Genomic DNA, 24,544 nt, shown 5'->3' with positions numbered 1-24,544 from the left:
GGTGGGCCAGCCCAGCTGTATCACGCTACGGCCCTTTCCTCGGAGCAGCACAGCAGCATCCCTGCTCCGGTAACATCCCGGGAGGGTCAGAGATTGCTGCAGCACAGTGGCAAGTACTAAATTGCACTAGAGCACCAAAAAGGCAGGGAGACCATGCCTAATCCTGCACACTTACCTGTACACAAGTGGACAGGCCCCTCTGGGTGATATATATATAGCTTTGCCCCAAAGATAGCCCACGGCCACTAGACACTGACTGAGATGGACCGTAGACAACAGCAACGCAGCGAGCAGCGCTGTGACAGCACTGCGGCAGCAGGTGAGGGAAGCGTGGATGCCTCTGTGCCGAGCCAGGCACCTCGAGCAGAGCCTCTCTCGCTGGGCAGCGACGCCAGAGCAGCTCAGGGCTGAGCAATTACGAGACCTTTGCTTTCGACCAGGGACGTCCGCACTTTGCTCAGCTCAAGGGCACAATGGCAATTGTCCAGAGTCCACAAGCTCCTTTTCACTGGGATGGCCCTGAGCAGATAGCTCTCTTCGCTGTCAATACCAACACCGTAGATCTCTGATCAGGTCAGCAGGACTGGGCTGGATACTGGCTGCAGGCACCATGGGCTGCCTCCCTCGTTAGGCGAGGCAGCGCCTTTGGAACAAGCGCTTTGTGATGGACCCGAGAATTCTGGAAACCAGATGTTCAAATACCTGTAACGCCTTGGCCACGCATCCAGATACCTGCTGGCTGCTCAGGACTGCAAAACATCGCAGTGCTGGAGGCAGACACAGCTTTGTATGTCATACACAAGCAAAAGTTAACTTATTAGGTTTAGAAATGGAAATACCCAGCGAATACCTGTAAAATATCAGAATATGTCATGGGAAAAACTCCTGCACCTTGCCAGTTATGGTGGCACTCTGGCAAGGCAGGGACACGACGGCGTGCAGGATGGCACCGGGAACGACCGTGCCCACGGGAGCTTCACAGCCTGAGCAGGTGTGGGGTGAGGGAAAGCAGAAGCACGTCATGCTCTCCAGGCCCAGGGATGCCAACTAAGACATGAGACCTCAGTGGTGCTCACAGAATAACCAAGGAGTGTCCTCAGAGCAAGATACATTTATTATTCAGCAATCAACCTCAGGATACCAGTGTCAATGCACAAAACAGCAAAAACAAGTGCTAATCTAGGCTTTACTGCAGCAGAGCAATGCTTTTATGGCTAACAGCATAACCAAAGAGAGAGGCAGCAACTTTCTTTAGCACATACATTACATTACGAAGACTTGCAGTCAGAGCTGTCTTAATTTCAGGCATTAATAAATCCTCCTAACTTGCTGTTTCTTTAATACCACTGAAGCATATGTGCACATGTTCAGGTCTTGTGCATTTAAAAACTGACAGAAATTACAGATTTACAGGTTGGACTCGATGATCTCAGAGGTCCTTTCCAACCTTGACGATTCTATGGGTGCTGAAGAGAAGCAAGTTCTGACTTCTCCCCATCCTTCGTGGGAGAAACTACATCAAGGCCCTGACCCCTGCTAATATTGGTTTTGGGGGGGGGAGTTGAGGAGGGAGAGGATTTGGACAGGGATCGTTTTAACCTCTGCCATTTCACTCACAGTTCACTTAAGATCATGTAGGTCCATGGAACTGCATTACCAAAGCCAGCACTGAACAATTTCACTCAGTTCTCATGTCTACACTTCAAAGAGAAAAGTTAAATTGGAGAGGATTCAGAAAGCTCTGTGAGAATAAGGCGGCTGGGAAACTTGACTCAATTAAAACACAGAGCCTAAGGAAGCCCAGTCTATTCATTTTGTCAATTAAATGCTCATGAAATTAATTTTAGCATGGCCCGAGTACATCCACAGGAGTAAAAGACTGTGACAATAAATGGCTCGTTAGGAAAAACCCAAACAAACTGCAAAGGTAACGCCACTGTTCCACCCCCTGAAGCTCGCACAATGAAATCAATTTCGGTTTTCTAAAAAAAAAAAAAGAAAAAGAAAAAAAAAAAGGCCATGATTGAGCTGGAACGTGTGGATTTAACACTAATCACTAAGCAATGACCTCCATGCTGCGCCCACTACAGAATTCAGACAAGATCACATTTGGCTTCTTTTAATTTGAAGCTTATGAGCCTAACAAAAACATCCCTATAAAGCACTGTAAGGCACTTGCACCACAACAAATTACCCTCATGGGCGCCTCCTCATCAGCGCGGAGCTCTTCCTCAGAGCCACTCCTTGGTAAGGGCAGGGACTTCTGTACGGTTGATCTGTGCTGGGGCCTGCCAGCCCTGATACGCCACCAGCAACATCTAGTTTTGTACTTAGCTTTTATAGCTGTTGTACAAATTTCTGAAGTCAGGACCTAAACCAGACATTCCCAGCGTCCTCGGTGGAAGGTGGGCAAAGGAGCATGGGGCAAAACAACGACTGGAGACCAACGATGCCACGACAGGGAAAGTCCAGGCAATCAGCCACTGCAGCTCAGGAACTCCCCATACCTGCTTCGTTAGTTTTAATGCTCCCTGTTGGTCCCACCGCCCCCGGTGGTATTGGGCGGCAGAACATCCTGCGGCAGAGTGCCACAGTTTAATAGCATGTTGTGTGAAAAAGCACTTCCGCCTGTTTATTTTAGGCCTGCTGCATCATAATTTCCTGTAAGAAACAGAAAATTGATGTTCACTCCTCGCTTTCTCTGACCTGCCCATGACTTCACACACCTACATCATATCTCCTGTCAGCAAGCTTCTCCCCTAAGGTGAGGAAACGAAGGCTTTGCTTGCCTGGAAACCTGCTCGTCCGCGCTGCTCCCGACCCTACCTTTTCCAGTGCTCCTCTTTTGGGACAGGCTAACCAGAACTGCCAGCAATAGCCGGAGCACAAACTGCCAACGATACAGCATAGTGATGTTTTCTGCTTTGTTCTCTGCTCCTTTAAAGTAATTCCAAAATATCCTTTTTAGGCTATGGCGGGGTGTTGAAGCGGTATTTTAAAAGAAACAATTGCTGAGACACCAACGGCTCTTTCCTGAACAGTAAAAGCTGATGTAGAGTCAATTGTTGCGGTGTTTGTTACCCTCATTACACTCGCTGCCATCGTATCTCGTTTACCATGCTAGCACTCAGCCATTCAGTATTATCTGGTCTCTGCAACTTCCCACAGTCCAGTTAGCTCTGCTAAATAACTTAGGATTAAATTTTCTTTCTCCACATCATCATATTCAGAAAAAAAAAGCAGCAGAGATGACTACAAAGCTCCACGATAACCCCACTCCACTGTGAGCGCCAACCATTCGTCCCTACCCTTTATTTGCCCCCCTTTGGTCGGTTATTAATCCCGAGAAGAGCCTTCCCAGGCTGCTGCCCCTTGGCTTTTCAGGGAGGACCTTGTCGGAAGTTTGCAAAAGCCAAACGCGGTGCTCCAGGAACTGCACCCGCGGAGCGGGGCGACCCGGCGTACCCGGGAAAGGAAGGCCGGACCCGTTCGCCCCCAGCACAGCAGGCCGCCGCTCCCCGCCCCGCCGCCTCTCCTCCACCGGCCCTTCCGACCGCGCCAGCGCTGCTCCGCCGCCCCCGGGCCCGCTGCGGTCTGCGCCACGGGGGAGCCGGGCCGCGGCTCCCTCCCGTCCCCGGGGGAGCAGCCCCCCACCCCGGGCGGGCCCCCTGCCCGCCGCCGCGCCTTCCCCCGGGCGCCGCCGGCCCCAGCCCCGGCCACCCCGCGGCGGCACCGGCCCCAACCGCGATCCCCTCCCCGGGAGGCTCCTGCTGCCGCCAGCCCCACCGCGGCCGGGAGCGGAGGGGCCGCCGCTGCCCTCGCCGCCCAGCCGGGGCCCGCGGCCCAGCCCCGGGACGTCCCCACCGCCCTTACCGGGGCCCAGGCCCGCCGGCGCCGCCGAGCGCAGGAGGCCTCGGAGCCGCCCCGGGCCCCGCGCGGCCCCGCCGTTCCCCTGGCAACGGCCCCCCCCCGGCCGTACCGGGGTGACGCGGACCTGGCCGGGCCCCGCCCGCCCCCGCCCGGCCCGGCGCAGCCCCCGGCCCACCCGGCGCGGCCTTACCCGAGGCGCCGAGGGAAAATGGAGGCCTCCGCGGCGGCGGCGGCGAGCGAGGGGGGGCGGAGCAGGCGAGCGGCGACCTCCGGGCGGGCGGAGCGGCGCCACTTCCGCTTCCGGCGGCGGCGGGATGGGGGCGGCAGCGGCGGGGCGGCCGGTGCCGGTGGGCCTGGTGCTGGTGCTGGCGCTGGGCGCGGCGGCCCGCGGCGGCCCCGGGCCCGTCACCTGCGGCTCCGTGGTGAAGCTGCTCAACGTGCGGCACAATGTCCGCCTGCACTCGCACGACGTGCGCTACGGCTCCGGTAACGGGACCCCTCCCTCCCCCCCGGTACCGGCACCGCGCCCTGCGGGCTGGGCCGGGCCTGAGCGCGGTTCTCCCCCTCCGCAGGCAGCGGGCAGCAGTCGGTGACCGGGGTGTCGGCGGCCGATGACGGGAACAGCTACTGGCGGGTCCGGGGCCGCACGGCGGCCGCCTGCCAGCGGGGCACGCCGGTGCGCTGCGGACAGGCCATCCGCCTCACCCACCTGGGCACCGGCCGCAACCTCCACAGCCACCGCTTCGCCTCCCCGCTCTCCGGAAACCAGGTAGAGGCCGGGACCCCCGGGACACCGGCCTGACCGGGGATCCCCGCCTTGTCCCCCGGGCCCCGCCTTGTCACCCCGGCCCTGCCGGCTCCCCTGAGTCCCGACCGGGTCCCCCTTGTCCCCCACGTCCCCCCAGCACTGCCTTGTTCCCCAGTCCCGACCGGGCCCCCCAGGTCCCCACCAGTCCCGCCTTGTTCCCCAGTCCCTGCCGGGTCCACCACATCCCCCACGTCCCTGCCAGCCCCACCTCGTTCCCTAGTCCCTACTGGGTTGTCGCTGTCCCTGCCAGCTCCCCCCTGCCCCCCCCAGGCCCATCCCCTTTCCCCCAGCGCCCGAAGCTAAACCAGACCCTCCCAGTCCCAACAGAGCCCCAAAAGGGCTTGTCCCCCAGACCCAGCCCTTTGCTCTGCCCCCTCCTTGCCCTCTGGGCACAACTCATCACCGCTGAGGCCCCCCCCTTCATCCCAGCCCCCAGACAAACTCTTGTTTGCCCGCAGGAGGTGAGCGCGTTCGGGGAGGCCGGCGAAGGTGACTACCTGGATGACTGGACGGTGGTGTGCAGCGGGACCTACTGGGCACGGGACAGCGAGGTGCGCTTCCAGCACACCTCCACCGATGTCTTCCTCTCGGTGACGGGGGAGCAGTATGGGCGGCCCATCCACGGGCAGAAGGAGGTGCACGGCATGGCCACCTCCAGCCAGAATAACTACTGGAAGGTGATGGAGGGCATCTTCATGCAACCCAGCGAGGTCTTCAAAGCGGAGCAGTACCACGCTGAGTTGTGATGGACAGACAGACTGCTGCCGAGCCTCTGGGCGCTGCCCTGCCGTGTTCGGGGCCACTCGACCTGGGGGACGGCCCCTGTCCCCACCCGGGTCTGACACACACCAGCCCCAAATCCAACATGAAGCAGATCCCAACGCCCTGAGTTTGATGCGGAGTGGATCCTGGTGTCCCAAATGCCAACGTCCAGACCTGGCCCAAAGCACAGCCCAACAAGATCCAACATGAAGCAGGTCCCCACCTCCCAAATCCAGCACAAAGCCGAGCTCAGTGTCCGGACCTGACCCACAGCCGAGCCCGGTGTCCGGACCTGACCCACAGCCGAGCCCGGTGTCCAGACCCGACCCAGAGCAGATTCCCGAACTCCCCGACCCTCCCCTATAACTCCCTTCCCCGTCCTCCCGGTCCCCTCCGGCCAGGGAACCCCGCAGGACCGCTGTCCCCCGGGAGCTGCGCCCGGTCGCCCCCCCGCTGTACCCCGAGTGCGCCCGGCAGGGCCCGGGGCCATAAAAGAGCTGAATTTTCCCCTGTGGCGTGGCTGTTTGTGCGGGGGGGGGGAGGGGGAGCTGGGGGGGACCCGGTGCCAGGGCCGGGCCGGGCGCGGCGCTGCCGCCGCCGCTCACTCCGGGAAAAGCACCGCTCGGCCCCGCCGCGCCGCCGGCCCCGCCCCGCCCCTCCCAGCGGCCACTCCGGGTGCGCCGGCGGTCGGCCCGCGGCGGGCGGCCCCACGGGCGGCGGCGGCGGCGCCGGGGCAGGGGCGGGGGGGCCGCGGACGCACGCACCGGGGCCGGGCCCGGGCCCGGGCCCGCCATGCCGCCGCCGCTGCCCGCCGCGCTGCTCGGCCTCGTCGTCGTGGCGCTGCTCGCCGGGCTGCTGGCGCGGTCAGGGCCGGGGTGGGGGTTCGGGGGCCTGGGGGAGCCCACGGGGGTTCGGGGGGGCCCGCGGGGCTGGCGGTGGGGTGACAGGGGTGTAGGGGCGGCCGCAGGGGTTTGGGGGGGCGGCGGGGCTGGGGGGGGCTCGCAAGGGTCATGGGGGGGCCCAGGGGGCTGGCAGTGGGGTGTCAGGGGGGTTTGGGGGCCCGCAGGGGTTTGGGGGGGTGGCAGGGCTGGGGGGGGCCCAGGGGGCTGGCAGTGGGGGAGCAGGGGGGTTTGGGGGCCCGCGGGGGCTTCAGGGGGTGGCAGGGCTGGAGGGAGCCGTGTCAGGGGTGGAGAGGGCCCACGGGAGTCATGGGGGGCCCCGTGGGAATTGCCAGGGGTGTGGGGGGACCCACGGGGCTGGGGGTGAGGCGTCGGGGGTCTGGGGGGGGGCAGCAGGGGTTAAGGGGGACAAAGAGGGCTTGGGGGCGTCAGGAGTTTGGGGTGGCTCACAGGGCTGGGGGAGAGGTGTTGGGGGCGGGGGGGAGCCTGCAGGGGTTTGGGGGGGGTCCTGGGGCTGGGAGAGAGGGTGTGCAGGGCATGGGGGGGGCTGCGGGGGTTTGGGGGCTCCTGGGGCTGTGTGGGAGGGTGTCAGAGGCTTGGGGGCTTACAGGAGTCCAGGGGGGCCTGCAGGGGTGGGCATGGGCTGTCGGGGGGGTGGGAGGGGTGTCAGGGATTGGGGGTGACCCTGCAGGGTCTCTGCCCCAGCTTGGGGCACCCATGGTGCCAGGTGCCAGGCCCTGGGAGCTCCTATCCAGCTGCGGGTGCTGGCGCTGGCACTCGAAGGGCAAAGCAGGTCCCCGGCTCCCAGTCCCAGCGGGGAGGCTGACCCTGGCCTTCCGCCTGTCCCTGCAGGTGGCTGGCGTGTCGCCTGGCCGTCACCTGGTGCCGGCAGAAGCTTCATGCGGAGCTGAAGATCGGCTCCTTCGGCTTCTTCTGGGCCCAGAACATCAGCCTCAAGTTCCAGCGGGAGCAGCAGACTGTGGTGGGTACCGGGGTGAGGGGTGGTCACGGGCAGGCGAGGGCAGGCAGGGTGGCTGTGGTCACTTCTAGGCCAGCAGCAAGTCCCTGCAGCTGAGCTCCTGTTGCGCAGCCCCATAGCTGGTGCCAGGCCCTTCCCTCCGCGGCCAAACTTGGGGGTTTTGGCTGCTCCCTGCATGATGCCAGGCTTTGGGAGCAGAGCGGGAACGTCAGGATGAGCATCATAAGGCAGAGCCAGGTTGTTTCTTCTCTGACCTACCTCTGTGTCCTTGCAGGAGATTGACAACGTCTGGATCTCCAGTAAACTGAGCCGGGACCTGCCGTACGTACCCCCGCCCCAGCTCCCTCCCTGCTCACGTGGGGGGTCTGGCTTATCCCTGGCCCCACTGACTGTGGTTCTGGTGCATTTACACCTTTCTGCAGTGCCCGTTTCCCCATGGTCTGTGGGGAATTCACTCTGTGTGGGAGTGAATCACTCTTCTTTGGGGTGGCAGCATCTTGTGGATGCTCTTGTGCTGGTCCTGCATGTCCTCAGGGCGGGAGGCAACCCTGGCGATGGGGCTGGATGTGCCACGTGCGAGCTCTTGTAAGAGTTGCCCGTGCTGTTCTTCTGCAGGCGCTACTTTGAGCTGTGTTTTGGTGAGGTGCGAATCCGCACAGATCTCCAGAAGGGCCCTGGGTTCCAGCCGTCCGCCCCAGAGGCTCCCAGAGAAGCCAATGGAAATGAAAGCAGAGCAGACCTGAGTCTTAAACCCTCCCTTCTGAGGCTCCTTAGCCAGGTGAGGCACCAACTTGGTGAGAGGCTGTTGCGGGCTGTGCTGCTTTTGGACATCCCTCACAGTAGCACCTTCCCCCCAGCTCTTTTCCATCCACATGGACTCCATCAACATCATGGTTCTGCATGTGGCCACCTCAGAGTCTCTCTGGCATATCCAGGCCAGCAAGACGCGTCTCCTCCTGAATGGCGACGGGAAGAGGTAACACTGTGCTCACCTCCTGCTCTGCTCCCCCAGCCCCGGGTCCCAGGGGGCAGGGAGGCTCCTCCGACCCCAGCCACGCTCCCTGGTGTCTCACCTCACTACAGCCCACTTGGCACCATCCTGTGTCACCTGTGATGTGACACGTTAACCTCCTCCGAGACTGGCCTAGTCCCGTTTCTTCATGGGAAGCTTGAGTCGTGTGTTCTCCAAATTATGAGTTGCTGTGCTGTGCATGGAGTTAGGGTGTGCTCTGCTTTTGGGAGGACTTGGAGCAGGGACTTGGGGTCCCTGGGTCCCACAGAAAAGGGAGGGCAGGGGCTTGGTTTGGAGAAAGCAGGGCCCACAGCCTCCGTCTGTTCTCTGCTCTCCCCAGCCTGACCTGCGAGGTGAGCCTGACCAAGGTGAACAGCAAAGTGCTCCGGAGCAGCCAGCTGGTGAGTGCTGGGGAAGGGAGAAATTCAGCACTCACCTGAATTGGGCCTGGGCACTGGCTCTTTGAGACACCCCGGGACCTGTTCCAGCCCATCCCCGAGTCTGGGCGATGCTGCAAGGCTCCTGCAGGGCTCTGGGCTCTGTGTTGTGCCCAGCACTTCACCTGCAGCATCCGCTCCTTGCTCACGTCCCCATACAGGATGACACCTGCCTGGCGGAGCTGGCCCTGGCGCTCTCCCTCTCCCTGGAGATCAGCAGCAAGCGGCGGCTGGTGGGCATCAGGCTGCGCGTCCGGACCTTGCAGGCAGAGCTGCACGAAGGACTCTTCTGCAGCCCACTGCTGCACCACGTCACTGCCGGGACCCAGCACAGCAGTGCAGGGGAACAGCCCAGCCCAGGTCAGGGATGGGGACAGGGACAAGCTCTGGGCAGGGCAGGGGCTGGCAGCCAGAGGGATTTGGCTGTGCCGTTGCTCCCTCCCACCACAGGGCCTGGGGGTTTGGGCGAGAGCCTTCCAGTGACCCTGTGTGTCCGTCTCCAGGCCTGGGGGAGCCCCTGAAGTCCCTGCCTCTGCTGAGCAGGGACACGCTGCAGCTCATCCCCAGGAGGGTGGAGGTGAAGCTGGAGAACACCAGCGTGGTGCTGTCTATGAACAGCCAGAAGAGGTAAGGAGGCAGGTGGAGGGGGAGGCTGTCCTCGCCCCGATTGGCACTGGGGACAGGGACTTGGGGACAACTGTGCCATTCCCTGCTCGTCCCCTGCTCTGCCAGACCACAAAGAGTGAGTCCTAGATCCCACCCCAGTGGGAAGGACTGAGCTTGGCCTGGGGCTGGGCTCTTGGGGAAGGAGGAAGGCACATGAGCTGGTTCTCCAGTAGCACAGCCTGATGGGATCCTCTGCCGATGGGATGAGAGCACTGGGCTGGGCTGCAGCTGGGCACTGGCTGGTGTCTCTGTCCGTGCCAGCGTGCCGGTCAGCTGGGGATGAGGGACGGGGAGATGGAGGACGTGATAGTGCAGTTCCCTTCTGGCAGTGACTCCCTGCTTCTCACAGGCACCTCACCTGGAGCCTGAAGCTGCTGCAGTTTCTATATCAGCGTGAAGAGGAGCAGATCCCACTGCGCAACTTCACACCCACCTCAGACCTGGACCAAATGAGTGTAGACCTCCAGTTGGAGGGCAAGTAGCCAGGAGGGTGCCCACGGGACAGGGCTGCCATCGCTGCCCTCCGCCACCCCTCACTTCTGCTCCTCTCTCTCCCCAGATGGCCTTCTCCTGTCCCAGAGCCGCCAGCGCATCGTGTGCCTCAACTCCCTGAAGACCAGCGTGCAGGTGAGCGAGCGCTGGGCACAGTCCTGTCCCCCGGGGGGGCTGATTTGGCTCCTGGCACAAGCTTTTTGCCACCCTGCCCTCTCCCCGCTCTAGGTCACAGCCATTGACCTCTCGGCTGCTGTGCTGCTCAATACCTGCATCATCCACTACCGCCACCAAGAGTTTTCACACTGGCTGGGCCTGTTGGCACAGGAATACAGGTGCCAGGCAGTGCCTGTCCCCAGCCAAGGGCACAAGGGAAGGTAAACTCGGCCTCAGTGCAGCTGCTGGTATCGCAGCTTGTTTCCTCTTGTCTGCCATGCTCTGGCAGGGTGCCCAGGCACCCAGCACCTTCTCTGCCCTGTGCACAGCCCCTGGGACAGGGAGGCTGGTATGGAGGGTAGCAGGCAGCTGGGGGGTCCCTGTGGAGAGGCCGTCCCTCTGGGCCTGCTCCCTGCCAGGCTCTGTGGCACGCAGCGCCCCAGTAACAGCCCATCCCTGCTTATCCCATGCAGGAACTATCCCCAAATCATAGCGCCCGTCATCCTGTGTGCCTCGCTGTCCAACGTCAATGTGTCAGTGCAGCTGGGGGACACACCACCCTTCGCCTTGGGCTTCAACTCTATCTCTGCAGGTACAGGCTGGTAGCTGGCACGATGGTGGCTGCTGGGCTCTTCTTGGGGGTCGGTGGCTCTGCCAGAGAGGCACCAGGACGGGAATGGGGAGGGCCATGCCACCTCTGTGCCTGCCCATGTCTGTGTCTGGCCAGGGGCTGTGGACCCCTGCCTGGCTGTGTCTGGGTTGACCCTCTTCGGGGGCAGCTGAGCAGGCAGCAGCGAGCCCTGCCCGCACTCACCCCCTCCTCCCTGCCCGCAGACTACCAGCACCTGCGGCCACAGAGCGTGCACCAGCGAGTGGTGCTGGCCGTGGACCACCTCTGCTGGCGCGTGGGCAACGACTCCCACATCCAGCGTGCCCCACATCCCCCCAACATGCACGTGTGGGGAGAAGCCCTCATCCTCGACTCCTTCAACCTGCAGGTGAGGGGCGGGGCGAGGGGTGGCTCTCAGGGGGTGGGCTGCCTGTCTGCAACTCCATGCGGGCGGCACAGGGACTCGTGGTGGCATGGGGACATCCTGCAGCCTGAGAGTGATCGTCCTGTTTGTCCTGCAGGGCAGCTACAACCAGCCCCTGGGCATGTCCAGTGCCCAGTCGGACACGCTCTTCCTAGACTGCACCATCCGGGGGTTGCAAGTGGAGTCGTCGGACACCTGCACTGAGTGCCTGGCCAGGGTCCTACCCCTGTTCTGCCCGCGGCCCAGCGGAGCTGAGCTTGCCAAGCAGCCACCCTCTGCCTCAAGCGAGCCCTGGGGGCTGCTGTGGAAAGTGGATCTGAAGGTGGAGGATGTGAACCTCTTCACACTTTCAGCCCTGGTGGGTAAGTAGCATCCAGGCTGATCCCAGAGAGCTGTCCTGGAACAGGCCCACGGTCAGAGGAACCTGGCATGTCGTGGTGTGCCTCCTCTGTGCCTCCAGCACTGATGTGCCATCTCTCTAGGCGCCCTGGAGCTGCGGCTGGACACGCTGACTGTCCTGGGGAGTGCCGAGAGCTGCACAGTCAGCGTCCAGGGCATGGTGCTGGCCTTGGTGAAGAGCATCACGGAGAAGATGCAGCCATGCTGCAAAGCTCCTGCCATCCCCAACCCGGTGGCCAACCTCTCCATGCTCTCTGTCACCTACCACAGCAGCATCCGCTCCCTGGAGGTTAGTGCGGGCCTCGGGCCTCTGCTTTATCCCATACTGGTGGGACTGGGATGGATGGGTCAGGGGGAGGATTGATTGGCACCGAAAGGTGCTGGAGAGGAGAACGGGCCTGTCCTGTGCTGACCCGGCAGTGACTTGGTGCCTGCTCGCTCTCTCTGCTGTAGGTGCAGTGCGGCGAGGGGCTGGCGGTGCTGTGGAGCCCGCCCGACCACATGCACTTGTACCATCACACCCTGGCCACCCTGCAGTGCCACGAAGCCTTGCAGAGCGCCCTCGGCCACAGGACACCTCATTCCGTGTCCCCAGAGAGCCCAGCGTCCCACCCGGCCACGCCTACTGAGACACCGGGGCCCCCCCAGCCAGATGGGACCCCCCCCAAAAGACTTCTGTCCCTGTCACTGGAGCTGAGCTCTGCCAAGCTCACAGCCTTTGTCTCTGAAGCCAACTACATCAGCCTGGCTGCCGAAAGGACCTCCGTGAGCTGGCACGGCGGTGCCCTGCACAGCTACTGCCCCGAGCTGGCCGCTGGCTTTGACGGACACAGCATCTTCAGCTTCAAGGAGGTGGAGGTGAAGCTGCTGCCAGAGCTGGAGGAGCTCATCTTGCACCGCTGCGCCTTCCCCACCCTGCGCACCCTCCGCAACCGTGGCTGGGCCTTCTCCTTCGCCAGCGTGACCATTGAGTTCCCCTACCAGTACGACTTCTCCCACACGCTGGATGCTGCCGTGGGTGTGCAGAAGTGGCTGAAAGGTCTGCACCGGCGCGGGCGCCCGGCCAGCACGGCGCTGCCCCCTGACCTCCTGCTCAAAGTGACGCACTTCTCCTGGGTCTTCCTGGACGACGTCTTCGAGGTTAAGTTACGAGACAACTACGAGCTGATGAAGGATGAGAGCAAGGAGAGCGCCAAGCGCTTGCAGCTGCTGGACGCCAAGGTGGCTGCGCTGCGCAAGCAACACGGCGAGCTGCTGCCTGCCCGCAAGATCGAGGAGCTCTATGCCTCGCTGGAGAAGAAGAACATCGAGATCTACATCCAGCGCTCACGGCGCCTCTATGCCAACACGCCCATGCGGAGGGCCCTCCTCACCTGGACCCTGGCCCACCTGGAGCTGGTGGCCATGGCCGATGAGTCCTTCCACGGCACGGAGCGTGTGTTGGAGCAGATGAGGGACCTGGATGGTGTCAGCCCGTTCCCCCCCGAGGGTCTGGAGATGGTCACCCAGTGGTGCCGCATGATGAAGGGCAGAGTCGGCAGCTTCTTTGGTGAGTTGCTTTGCGTGAGGGTGCCCATGGGGGACAGCACGGTGGCTGCATGGCCTGGGGTCCCAGGACAGGGACCCGCTGGCACCACATGATGTCTAACCAAGCAGAGGAAATTATTTTTGGTGGTTCAAGGGAGTGGGAAGGGAGCAGAGATGTGACAGGACAGCGGCTCCTGCTGTGGCCCAGAGTGGGGGAGCGGAGCAGTGTCCCTTTGCTGTCCAGTCTCTCAGCCTGTCCTCTGCCCGGCAGTGCGGATCCGCGACTACCCTCGCTACCTCTTTGAGATCCGAAACTGGCAGCTCTCGGGCCGGCTGATCGGAGCTGAGCAATGTGGCCAGGCCTGCTCCCGGCGCCGCCAGGTCCTGAAGCTGGGGCTGCCCTGGGGGGATGCGACGGTGGAGAGGAATATGCCGCCCTTGAAGTTCTACCACGACTTCCACTGTAAGAGCTGGAGGGGCAGGGGGCCTTTGTGCCGGGGTGGGGATGGGGCTGCGTGGGACGTGTGAAGGGCTGAGCCAACCTCTGTGTCCCCAGCTGAGATCTCCCAGTACACCATCGTGTGGGGGCCCTGCTGGGACCCGGCCTGGACCCTGATCGGCCAGTGCGTGGATCTCCTCACCAAGCCCTCAGAGGACCCCAGTGCCCCTTTGCCCTGGTGGGACAAGAGCCGCCTTCTCTTCCACGGGGACTGGCACATGGACATCGAACAGGCCAACCTGCACCAGCTGGCCACCGAGGTGGGTGCCACCAGGATAGGGAGCAGAGCACGGTGTGGGGCTGGCTCACACCTGCCTCTCCTCACACTTGTCCTTGCAGGACCCCTACAACACCACGGAGAACATGCACTGGGAGTGGAGCCACCTCTCCTTCCACTGGAAGCCCGGGCAGTTCGTCTTCAAGGGCAACCTGGACATCAACGTCCGGACAGCCTCCAAGTGAGTGTGGGTGCGGGAGCATGGGTACTGCCACTGGTGCCGGCGGGTAACCGGGATCTCTTTCTCTGTTCAGATATGACGACTGCTGCTTCCTGCATCTGCCTGACCTGTGCATGACGCTGGACCTGCAGTGGCTGTGCCACGGGAACCCCCACGACCACCACAGCGTGGTGCTGCGCTCCCCCGAGTTCCTGCCCGAGGTGCCGGTGGGGCAGCAGTACGACTCCTACCGTGCCTTCCGCTCCGAGAACCTCAACCTCTCCATCCGGATGGACCTGACGCGGCCCAGTGAGGGTGGGTGACAGCACCCTGGGGATCCCTCTGGGGGGCGAGGGGAACGGGGCAGGGCTTGCTGGTTTTAGTGATCCTTATCGGTCCTGGATTGGGTGCTGCCGTGTCCCTGCCCCATGGTGCTCGCTGACAGCGGGTGTATTCTCAGAGCACTCCCAGCCCCGGATCCTGCTCTACAGCAGCACCCTCCGCTGGATGCAGAACTTTTGGGCCACGTGGACCAGTGTGACGCGCCCCATCTGCCGCGGGAAGCTCTTCAACAACATGAAACCCAGTAAGAAGAAGCTGGGGCAGCATTACAAGCAGCTGTCTTATACTGCGCTCTTCCCCCGGCTGCAGGCAAGTCCTGAGGGTGGGGGTCCAGTGTTACCTTCCCATTCTGCCTGCACTGGGCTCTCAGCCTCTGCTTTCTGCGCCCTCGCAGGTGCATTACTGGGCCTCCTTTGCCCAGCAGCGGGGGATCCAGGTGGAGTGCTGCCAGGGGCACATCTTCACTCGCGGCACCCAGCGGCTCATCCCACAGGGTGAGTGGGGGCCCTGCCAGCAGTGTTTCCAGGCAGGTCAGGGCCCCGGCTGACCCCTCTCCCTGTCCCCCAGCCGGCACAGTGATGCGACGCCTGATTTCGGAGTGGAGCATCACACAGATGGTGAGCGACTTGAGCCAGGTCACCGTGCACCTCATGGCCTCCACTTGCGATGAGAACGCCGACCACCGGCTCGACACCCTGGTGAAGAAAACCCACCTGCTGAGCCTGTCCTCCCTCACCTACCAGAGGCACAGCAATCGCACAGCTGAGGAGGTACCGCTGCAAACATAAGGGGCACGGCAGGTGTAACCCAGGCTGCGCTGGCCTGATGGCATCCCTCTGGGACAAGGGGACCTTGGTCTTTGGGCGCAGTGTGGGAGGGATTTGGCTGGAGAGGAGACAGACCTGCAGGGCCTCTGATCTCCTGAGTGCCTGGTTGGTGCCTTGTTCCAGCCACAGCATCCCTGGTATGGGTCCCTGCCGTAGGGCTCTGGGGTGGTCCCCAGGGCTCTGGTCCCCACGCCCTGCTTGCGAGGACTGGCAGGGCTCCCAGCCCCTGTGCGTGAAGCCTGTGGACAGGGACTACGGGTGGCTTTGCTGTGCTGAGTCTCTGACCCTCTGTGCCCAGGAGCTGCCCCTGCGGGATGGGGATGATGGTTTCCACACGCACCAGCTGCACCTGGTGGACCTGCGGGCATCCTGGACTACCACCAACCGGGACATCGCCTTTGGCCTCTACGACGGCTACAAGAAAGCGGCTGTGCTTAAGCGCAACCTGTCCACCGAGGCCCTGAAGGGGCTGAAGATTGACACGCAGCTTCAAGCCAAAAAGCTGAAGCGGGGCCCGCTCTCTGCTCACTCCATCCCTGCCAGAGTGACCGCTCCCATCATCAGCGGCCGTCCTGAAAGAGCCTCCTCGGGAGGTGAGCACGGCAGGGAGGGGAGCAATGGGAAACCCAAAGCCATGCCTGCCTTCACCCTGCAGCCTTGCACTGACCCTTTCTCCTTCCCCAGGGGCCTACATGCTGCAGAAGCTCATTGAGGAGACGGACAAGTTCGTGGTCTTCACGGAGGAGGAGTCGGGGGCTAGCGAGCAGCTGTGCGGCATTGCTGCCTGCCAAACAGATGACATCTACAACCGCAACTGCCTCATCGAGCTGGTCAACTGCCAGGTACCTGCCCTTGGCCAGCCCGCCTGTCCCCACACTCTCTGCTCCCCACGGCCTTGCTGTGAGAGGGGCCATGCCTGGCCCAGAAGGGCTCGTCTGACTCCTGTGGTCTCCCCCCGCAGATGGTGCTGCGCGGCGCAGAGACAGAGGGCTGCGTGATTGTGTCTGCCGCGAAGGCCCAGCTGCTGCAGTGCCAGCACCACCCTGCCTGGTACGGGGACACGCTGAAGCAGAAGACGTCGTGGACATGCTTGCTGGACGGCATGCAGTACTTCGCCACGACGGAGAGCAGCCCCACTGAAAGGGAGCACGGGCAGCTCTGGCTGGAGGTGAGCAGCTCGGGGAGGCTGTGATGGGTGAGCTGCTGTGTCGAGGACAGGCAGCGCTGCCGGTGCCCTGGCCAAGGCAGGGAGAGCAGGGACAGCCGGTGGTGCCTCCTTGTCTCCCCAGGTGAAAAATATTGAGGAGCATCGACAACGGAGCCTGGACTCAGTGCAGGAGCTGATGGAGAGCGGGCAGGCGGTGGGGGGCATGGTCAGCACCACCACAGGTACTGCCTGCAGAGCTGGCTGCTGTGCCTACCCCAGTCCCACTTGTGTGTGTCCCCAAGGCTGGTGAAGCTGAGAGTGCTTGGCCTGTCCCTGCACTGTGGGGTCTCCAACATGCCGGGACGTGGTGCTCTGACTGTGGTCCCCCTGCCTGTCCCCAGACTGGAACCAGCCCTCAGAAGCCCAGCAGACCCAGCAGGTGCAGAGGATCATCTCTCGCTGCAGCTGCCGCATGTACTATATCAGCTACAGCCATGACATTGACCCCGAGCTGGCTACGCAGATAAAGCCCCCCGAGACTCCCGCCAACCAGGAGAAGGAGGATCTGCTGAAGAAGCAGGAGGGTGAGTACATCCAGGCAGTGTGTCTCAGGGGGCAGAGCTCTGGGCTGACCCACAGGTGCTGGCTAAGTCCAGGAATAGTCTGTCTTGGCCCTGCTGAGATCAGAGGGGTGCATACAGGAGGGGTCCCCAGCCATGTGGCAGTGCACCAGATGATGCTGGACATGCTGTGCCTGCTGGAGCCAGCGTAACCACCTTGGCTCATTCCCCATCCCTCTCCGTCTCTGGCTGGCCCCTACATGCATTCCGTTTCTGGCCATGCTGAGGCCCCACTTGCCCTTTGTGTGTCCCTGCAGGAGCAGTGGACACATTCACGCTGATCCACCACGACCTGGAGATCTCCACCAACCCTGCACAGTATGCCATGATCCTTGACATAGTCAACAACCTGCTGCTGCATGTGGAGCCCAAACGCAAGGTACCCATGAGGCTTCAGGTCACTGTGTCACTCACTGTACCCAGGGCAATCCTAACCTTCCCCTATCCCTGTGTCCAGGAGCACAGCGAGAAAAAACAACGGGTGCGCTTCCAGCTGGAGATCTCCAGCAACCCCGAGGAGCAGCGCAGCAGTATCCTACACCTGCAAGAGGCTGTGAGGCAGCACGTCGCCCAGATCCGGCAGCTGGAGAAGCAGATGTACTCCAACGTGAAGGTAAGCCCGCATCCCGGCAGGGCCTGGCTCCCCAGAGTCCCTGCTCTGGGGCAGAGGGTGCTGAGGGTTGTCTGTCCTTCAGTCTCTGCAGGACGACAGCAAAAACGAGAGCCTGCTCGACCTCAACCACAGGCTGCAGCAGCAGCTGAGCCAGGAGAAAGCTGACCTGCAGCTGGAGAGCGAGGAGCTGAACATACTGATCAGGTAGGGGCCACTTCTGGCTTCCCCAGCGTTGTGTCCCCCTTACTCCAGGGCTCCCACATCCCAGCGCTGCCCTTTCTGCTGCAGGTGCTTCAAGGACTTCCAGCTGCAGCGAGCCAACAAGATGGAGCTGCGAAAGCAGCCAGAAGACGTGAGTGTGGCACGGCGGACTGAGTTCTACTTCGCCCAGGCACGCTGGCGCCTGACCGAGGAGGACGGGCAGCTGGGCATAGCCGAGCTGGAGCTCCAGCGCTTCCTCTATAGCAAGGTACCGAGCCGGCCGGTGGCATCCGCAGCCCCCAAGACGGGGCCTGGGAGGCGCGGGGCTGACGGGTCTGTGTGCGCAGGTCAACAAGTCTGACGACACGGCCGAGCATCTGCTGGAACTGGGCTGGGTCACGATGAACAACCTCCTGCCCAATGCTGTGTACAAGGCAAGCGGCAGCCTGGGGGAGCAGCCCTGCACCCTGGGGACCCACGGGTGGCCTGGCCAGGGTGGCCTGTCCTCACCCCAGACACCCATCCTCTTCCCTGCAGGTGGTGCTGCGTCCCCAGAGCTCCTGCCAGTCCGGCCGGCAGCTGGCACTGAGGATCTTCAGCAAGGTCCGGCCGCCCGTGGGAGGCATCTCCATCAAGGAGCACTTCGAGGTGCTGGGGCCAGGCCGGGAGGTGGCAGGGTCCCCGCGGGGCACAGGCAGCGTGTGCCCAGCTCTGACATGCCTCTCTCCCCACAGGTGAACGTGGTACCCCTCACCATCCAGCTCACCCACCAGTTCTTCCACAGGATGATGGGTTTCTTCTTCCCCGGCCGCAACGTGGAGGAGGAGGAGGTGGGGGATGAGGAAGACAAGTCCAAGCTGGTGACGACAGGTGAGAGGTTCACAGTCACTCTCATCGCACCCGAGCGATGTCCTTGAGCAGCTCTGGCTGCGTGTCCAGGATATGTTTGTGGGCAGCTGCTGGCAGGCCACAGGGGACTCGCGGTCTCCCCTGTGGGCAGGGAGCCTGTGGGGAGAGCAGCGAAGCTGGGGGGGGCCTGGGTGATGGCTAACCCCCCGCCAGACACCAGCCACCCCCTCCCACCGTGTTTGTCCCAGGGATCCCTGTGGTGAAGCCGCGGCAGCTGATCGTGGCCGATGACTCGCTGGGCCCAGGGAAGGGAGTCGCTCAGGGACTGAATCGGACATCAGGGGTCAGAAGATCATTCCGAAAAGCACCCGAGGTACCTGCTGCTGCCTTGAAGGGGAATCTGGGAGAGCCCTGCTGCAGAACCAGCCTCTTTTCCCTCGGCTGCAGGGCTGGGCAGCTCTGTCCTCCCCCGCTTGCCTCTCCATTTTCTCCTGCTCCCTCCCACCACGAGGATTTGCATCCTTTACAACCAAGCACCTGCGCGCTTGATGTGATCCCTGCAGCATCTCATTTTCCTAACACCATGCCAGAGCAGCTCTCACCTCTCCCTGGTGAAGCAATGCCATGGCCTAGTGCCTGGCTGTCCCTTCCCTGCTGGTTCCTGGCTCTGTCCCCTCTCCTTCCCTTCTGCTCATGGCTCCTGCTCTGTCCCCAGCATCCTGTGGATGACATCGACAAGATGAAGGAGCGCGCGGCCATGAACAACTCCTTCATCTACATCAAGATCCCGCAGGTGCCACTCTGCGTCAGCTACAAGGTGTGGGGCCGGCGGGACGGGGTGTGCTGGGGGGTGGCCTGGGGCATCGTCCCACCCCGCCTGACACCCTTGTCACCCAGGGCGAGAAGAACAGCGTGGACTGGGGCGACCTGAACCTGGTGCTGCCGTGCCTGGAGTACCACAACAACACGTGGACGTGGCTGGACTTTGCCATGGCAGTGAAGAGGGACAGCCGCAAAGCCTTGGTGGCACAGGTACGTGGGACCCCATCCTGCGGTGCCTCCTTCCCGCTTGCAGGGAGGCTGCCAGAGCCTCTCTGCCCAGGATGGAGGTGGTAACCCCACGGTGGGCGGCAAGCAGCCGCGCTGGCTCAGCAGCTCGGACTCTCATGCACGGCAAGCGCCCTGGGTGCAGCCATGGGGTGCTGAGCCCCCTAAATCCCGGGGCAGGTGATCAAAGAGAAACTACGCCTGAAGCCAGCGGCAGGCGCCGAGGCCCGCGGAAAGCTGGAGAACAAATCGGACGGGACCATCCAGCAGCAGGAGGAGGATGAGAAGGCGCGTCTGCTCATCGGGCTGAGCGTGGGTGAGAAGAACCCCAGCAAGAAGTCGATCTTCGGCAGGCGCAAATGATGGCAGCACCCGGCAGGCCGGGAACGGACTGGGGCGCCCCATGCTCCCCCCTCCGGAGGGGCACCCCGATGGCGGGGGGGGCTGCGCTGCTCGGCTCGGTGATACCCGAGGCGGGGGTTAGCCGTGCGCAGCCCCGCGGCAGCCCTGTCGCTGCGGGGTAAGGGTGCGGCAGCGCGGGGACGTGGGGCGCAGCGTGCTCCAGGGCCCCTTCGTGGGGCGCGGTGCCCCGTGCCAAGGGCTCCCACGAGCTTCCCCCGTCCCTGCTGTGCGGGTGCTGGGCCCGGCCCATGGGCCCGGTGAAGCAGCAGGATCGCTCCAGGCTGGGAGAAAGGGGAATGGGAGAGACTTTAAATAAAGAGTTTTTAATTTGGAACAGTCTTGGGCCAGGGGCTCGTTACTCACCCCCTCAGCTTGGCTGCACCCCCCGCCCCCGCTGTGGCCTCACCCCCTGCCCTTCCCCGGGGCTCCGGGGGCTCGGGGCTCCCTCGCAGCCTCTGCATCACCCCGGGCTCAGCCCTTGCGCTTGTCCCTCTCCGGCGCCCGGGGCTGTGCGGGGCCCAGCGGGGGCTGCCCCGGGGCAGGGGGGCTGCGGCCGGCGGGGTGCAAAGGGAGGACGAGCAGCGGAAGGGGGAGCCCCAAAACGCGCGAGGGGGGTGCCCTGCCCAGAAGCCGGTGGGGGGCTCGGTCACGGGTGGGCGCCCCGGGAGGCGCAGCCGGTGCCAGGGCGGCCCCGGGGCGGGGGGTGGTCGCGGCGGGGCGGGGCGGGGCGGGGCGGTGGGGTTATGTAAAGCGGCGGAGGAGCGGGGCCGGGGCCCGGGGCGCGGCCGGGCGGCGCCGCGATGGGAGCAACGAGCAGCGGCCCCGGCCCGGCCCCGGTGCGGCCCCCCCAGGTGCGTGCGGCGGCCCGGGGAACCCCCCCCCCCCGCCCCGGACACCCCCCGCCCCGGGGTCCACCCGCTGACGCTGCCCCCGGTTCCGCAGGGCCGCGCCGTGGGGTCGTGGCTGCGGGCGCTGCTGGGCCGCGCCGGACCGGGACCGGGACCGGGACCGGGGCTCGCCCTGGCCCCGCGGGGCCCCGCCGAGGAGCCGCCGCTGCCCGGGTGGCCGCTGCCGCAGCTCGTCTCGCTTTTCCTGCCGGAGTTCCCCGTCCGCCCCTCCGCCCGCCAGCAGCAGCTCAAGGTGCCGTCCCGGGCCCCCCCCCCCTCCTCACGGGGTCCCGGTGCATCCTAACGGCGTCCCCGGCCATCCCGACCGGGGCACCCCCGCGTCCCGCCCCGGCAGCCCCGACCGCCCTGCCGGGGTCCCCCTGCACCCCCTGCCTCCCCCCGGGGTCCCCCCGCGTCCTCCCGCGCCGTCCGTGCCTCCCGTGCCGCCATCCCGGGATCGCCGACCGACTTACCGGCTCTCCTCGTACGCCGTGCTGGGTCCCTGCGCATCCTACCGGCGTCCCCGACCGTCCCGCCGGGTCCCCTTCTACCCCCGCCGGGTCCCCTTCTACCCGCGCCGGGTCCCCCTGCCCCGTAATGAGTCTCCGTGCGTCCTACCGGGGTCCCTCTGCACCCTAACGGCGTGCCAAGGTGTCCTACCGGGGTCCCGCGTGTCCTGCTGGCATCCGCAGCCGCCGTGCTGGGGTCCCCGTGTCCCTGTCCCCATGTGCCCCATACTGGGTCCCCATGTGTCCTACTGGGGTTGGCTCCTCCTGGTCCCCATGTGTCCCCACCGCCTGCCTGGGGTGCCCTGTGCCACCCCACCTTGCCCCACGCAGGACCCCACCACGCCCCACCCCACCCCGAGCCCCTCTCCGTGGGGCGCTCAGGCTCTGCTCCCCCCCCGCCCCCAGATCCTGGGCTTCGTGGCCAAAGGCTCCTTCGGGACCATCCTCAAAGTGCTGGACTGCGGGCGGGAGAAGGTCTGCGCCGTGAAGGTGGGTGCTGCCCCCAGGGCCTGTGGGTGCCCCCGCTTGCCCCCAGCCCCCCCTGACAGCCCCTCCCCCCCCAGGTCGTGCCCAAAGTGGAGGTGCTGCGCCGCGACACCCTCAAGCAGTGCAAGGAGGAAGTCAGCATCCAGGTTGGGGGGGGTCCAGGGGGCCCCCAGCCCATGGGGGGCTCGGGGTGGCTGTGGGGATGGCAGGAGGCCGTGGGGCTGCGGAGGGAGGGTGGCAGGAGCAAGGTCCCCGGCCCCCCGCCCCAGGGGCCGCTCACCCTCTCCGCTTTGTGTCCCCAGAGACAGGTCAGGCACCCGTTTGTCCACGGGCTGGGGGACAGCTGGCAGGGCCAGCGCCACCTCTTCATCAGTGAGTGACCATCTGCCCACGGGCTCGCCCCGGCCCCCCCGCCCGCGCACGTGTCCCCGCCGCCTGCGCACGTGTCCCCGCGCACGCGTGCGCTCCCGCCCGCGCTGCCCGCTGCCCCGCGGGGATCCAGGCGCTTGGCTGCTCCCACCCCGCACCCGCCGCAGGGACAGGGGCACGGGGACGGGGATGCGCCACAGCGGGGCAGGGGCCAGCGCAGGGGTGAACCTGGCGCCCCAGCCACGGTGCCCGTGCCACCTTGGAGCTCATGCGGCCCTGGTGCTTACGTGTTCCCAGTGCCCCGTGGCTCTGGTGCCCGTGTTGCCATGGTACGTAGCCCCAGTACTTGCATGTTCCCATTGCCCCGGGCTGTGGTGCCCGTGTCACCGTAGTCCTGGTGCCCGTATTGAGGCTTGTGCCACCTTGGTGCCAGTGTGGTCCTGGTGCTTGTGCCGCCTCACTGCCATACAGCCCCAGTGCTGGCATCACCGTGGTGCGTAGTCCTGGTGCCCACTCGGCCCCTGTGCCCACGTCACCACGGTGCACGGCCCCAGTGACCCACCTGGCCCCCCGTGCCCGTGCCACCCCGGTGCCCATGCCCCTCATGCCAGCCCGTCCCCGTGGCACAGCCCGTCGGTAAGGCCCGTTGCCCGTCCCGGCAGTGTGCACCTACTGCAGCACTGGAGACCTGCACGCGCTGTGGCGCGCCGCCGAGCGCTTCGCTGAGGCCACCGTCCGCCTGTTCGCTGCCGAGCTGGTGCTGGTGCTGGGTGAGTGGCCTGCCATGCTGGGGACAGCCACCACTGTCCCCACTGCTGGGGACCTGCAGGCAGGGTCAGCCATCCCCGGGGATGGGCAGCTGCCTGCTGGGTGCTGTGGGGGTGGCAGTGGGCACCGTGCCGGGAGGGGACCCGCCACTCTGATGGCTCCATCTTCTTCCCAGTGTACCTTCATGACCTGGGCATCGTGCACAGAGATGTGAAGGTGGGTGGCAGCAGGGCCGGGGGGCCGGAGGATGGGGTGGGTGGGGTCTCTGAAGCCCCTGACATGGAGAGGCCACCCCAGCGCCTGTCTCGTTTCAGATGGAGAACATCCTCCTGGATGAGAGAGGTAAGAGCCTGGTGGCACCAGTGTGGGGACACTCCGTCCATGGGGACACCCCGTCCGTGGGTCCCCACGTGCTGTCTTGCCCGCAGGACACCTCAAGCTCACCGACTTCGGCCTCTCCCGGCACCTGCGCTGGGGCGAGAGAGCCCACACCATCTGCGGCACCCTGCAGTACATGGGTAAGGGGGCAGCGGGGGCTGCGGTGGGGGCACAGCCCCCCGGAGCGCTCACCCACTCTTCCCCGCAGCCCCGGAGGTGCTGAGCGGGGGGCCCTACAGCCACGCAGCCGACTGGTGGTCCCTGGGAGTCCTGCTCTTCGCCCTGGCCAGCGGGGAGGTGAGGACCACAGGATGGGGAGGGATAGGGGCACCCCATGGAGCCCCTAAATCTGCTCCCTGCCCCCCCAGTTCCCTGTGCCGCCGGCGGGGGACCATGTGGCCATGCTGGAGCGCGTCAAGCAGAGCAGCTACGAGAGCCCGCCCGCGCTCAGCCCTGCACTGGCCCGGCTGCTCGCCGAGGTAACCCTCCTGCCCGGGTTTTGGGGTCCCCAGTGGCCCCCCAGGCTGGATGCTGGGGTCCCCACCGCTCACTGTCCTCCCTCCATCCCCAGCTGCTGTGCCACAACCCCCTGCGCCGCCTGCGCTACCTCCACCACTTCCAGGGCCACCCCTTCTTCCGTGGGGTGGCCTTCGACGCCGACCTGCTGCAGAAGGACCCGGTGGCGGTGGCGGTGGCCCCGCGCCCCCCCGAGCAGCCCCCGCCCGACCCTGCCGCCTTCGCCGACTTCGACTGCGACCTCGCCGCCCCCCCGGGCCGGCCCTGGCCTGGCTGAGCCGCCACGGCCGGGACCCCCGGCATCGCTCAGGGACATCCCCCCACCCCGGCCGCGGGTTGGACCCTGCCGGGCCGGGTCCCCCTTGCCCCGACGCTGTACCTCTGCCCGCGGGAGCAATAAACCCGAGAGCCGCGGGCACGGCCCTGACTCCTGCGGGACCCCCAGGGGCCGTGCGGGGCTGCCCCCCCTCCCGGGGCAGGGGTCTGGGGCCGTGCGGGGCTGCTGCCCTGGGACAGGCGCTGCGGAGGCCCCGAGGTCCGGGGGGGAGCCGGGCCCGTCCCCGTTGCCCTCGCCGAGGGCTCCGCGCCTCCGGTGCTCGGCGCTGC

The 24,544-nt window shown here is 64.7% G+C and overlaps 4 protein-coding genes across 6 annotated transcripts in view; 3 read left to right on the top strand and 1 right to left on the bottom strand.

The window, feature by feature from the left end:
- SUPT6H (SPT6 homolog, histone chaperone and transcription elongation factor) overlaps positions 1 to 4,155 on the bottom strand; it is a 30,546-nt gene extending 26,391 nt beyond the window's left edge. The window contains exons 1-2 of one of the 3 annotated variants that reach the window (XM_082328462.1): positions 4,061 to 4,108; positions 2,195 to 2,661 (exon numbers count right to left, since the gene is read on the bottom strand). The gene's annotated coding sequence lies outside the window, so the exon portion shown is untranslated. Of the gene's footprint in view, positions 1 to 175; positions 1,789 to 2,194; positions 2,662 to 4,060 lie in introns of those variants that run through there. The other 2 variants (XM_082328460.1, XM_082328461.1) reach the window with 2 other exon arrangements.
- Positions 4,067 to 5,947, top strand: SDF2 (stromal cell derived factor 2). The gene is given in 5 exon segments (XM_082328463.1): positions 4,067 to 4,159; positions 4,162 to 4,179; positions 4,182 to 4,356; positions 4,443 to 4,639; positions 5,137 to 5,947. Coding segments are annotated over 5 exon segments (759 nt in total). The 5' UTR covers positions 4,067 to 4,078; the 3' UTR covers positions 5,425 to 5,947.
- Positions 5,948 to 6,225: 278 nt separating this feature from the next.
- BLTP2 (bridge-like lipid transfer protein family member 2) lies at positions 6,226 to 20,359 on the top strand. Its single transcript, XM_082328563.1, has 39 exons — positions 6,226 to 6,303; positions 7,192 to 7,321; positions 7,593 to 7,639; positions 7,934 to 8,096; positions 8,176 to 8,294; positions 8,671 to 8,731; positions 8,929 to 9,127; positions 9,271 to 9,394; positions 9,783 to 9,907; positions 9,993 to 10,060; positions 10,154 to 10,302; positions 10,555 to 10,673; positions 10,916 to 11,079; positions 11,213 to 11,477; positions 11,598 to 11,803; positions 11,968 to 13,063; positions 13,313 to 13,504; positions 13,598 to 13,800; positions 13,880 to 13,998; positions 14,072 to 14,292; positions 14,438 to 14,628; positions 14,714 to 14,813; positions 14,887 to 15,089; positions 15,445 to 15,739; positions 15,831 to 15,988; positions 16,108 to 16,314; positions 16,436 to 16,535; positions 16,695 to 16,877; positions 17,171 to 17,292; positions 17,371 to 17,526; positions 17,609 to 17,730; positions 17,815 to 17,995; positions 18,075 to 18,161; positions 18,265 to 18,375; positions 18,462 to 18,597; positions 18,825 to 18,949; positions 19,292 to 19,393; positions 19,474 to 19,608; positions 19,804 to 20,359. Exons 1-39 carry the CDS (start codon positions 6,233 to 6,235, stop codon positions 19,984 to 19,986), a joined length of 6,738 nt encoding a protein of 2,245 aa, XP_082184689.1. The 5' UTR covers positions 6,226 to 6,232; the 3' UTR covers positions 19,987 to 20,359.
- A 466-nt stretch (positions 20,360 to 20,825) lies between these two features.
- RSKR (ribosomal protein S6 kinase related) lies at positions 20,826 to 24,215 on the top strand (the record flags this gene model as incomplete). Its single annotated transcript, XM_082327944.1, has 12 exons — positions 20,826 to 20,876; positions 20,968 to 21,165; positions 21,827 to 21,910; positions 21,985 to 22,053; positions 22,210 to 22,279; positions 22,939 to 23,046; positions 23,220 to 23,260; positions 23,359 to 23,386; positions 23,473 to 23,562; positions 23,631 to 23,719; positions 23,791 to 23,901; positions 23,994 to 24,215. 12 exons carry the CDS (start codon positions 20,826 to 20,828, stop codon positions 24,213 to 24,215), a joined length of 1,161 nt encoding a protein of 386 aa, XP_082184070.1.
- Positions 24,216 to 24,544: the final 329 nt, after the last annotated feature.

The sequence above is a fragment of the Platalea leucorodia genome (genome assembly GCF_965183815.1).
Source record: "Platalea leucorodia genome assembly, chromosome: 16".
In the NCBI taxonomy this organism is placed as follows: domain Eukaryota; kingdom Metazoa; phylum Chordata; class Aves; order Pelecaniformes; family Threskiornithidae; genus Platalea; species Platalea leucorodia.
This window is presented reverse-complemented; position numbering and strand designations above follow the sequence as displayed.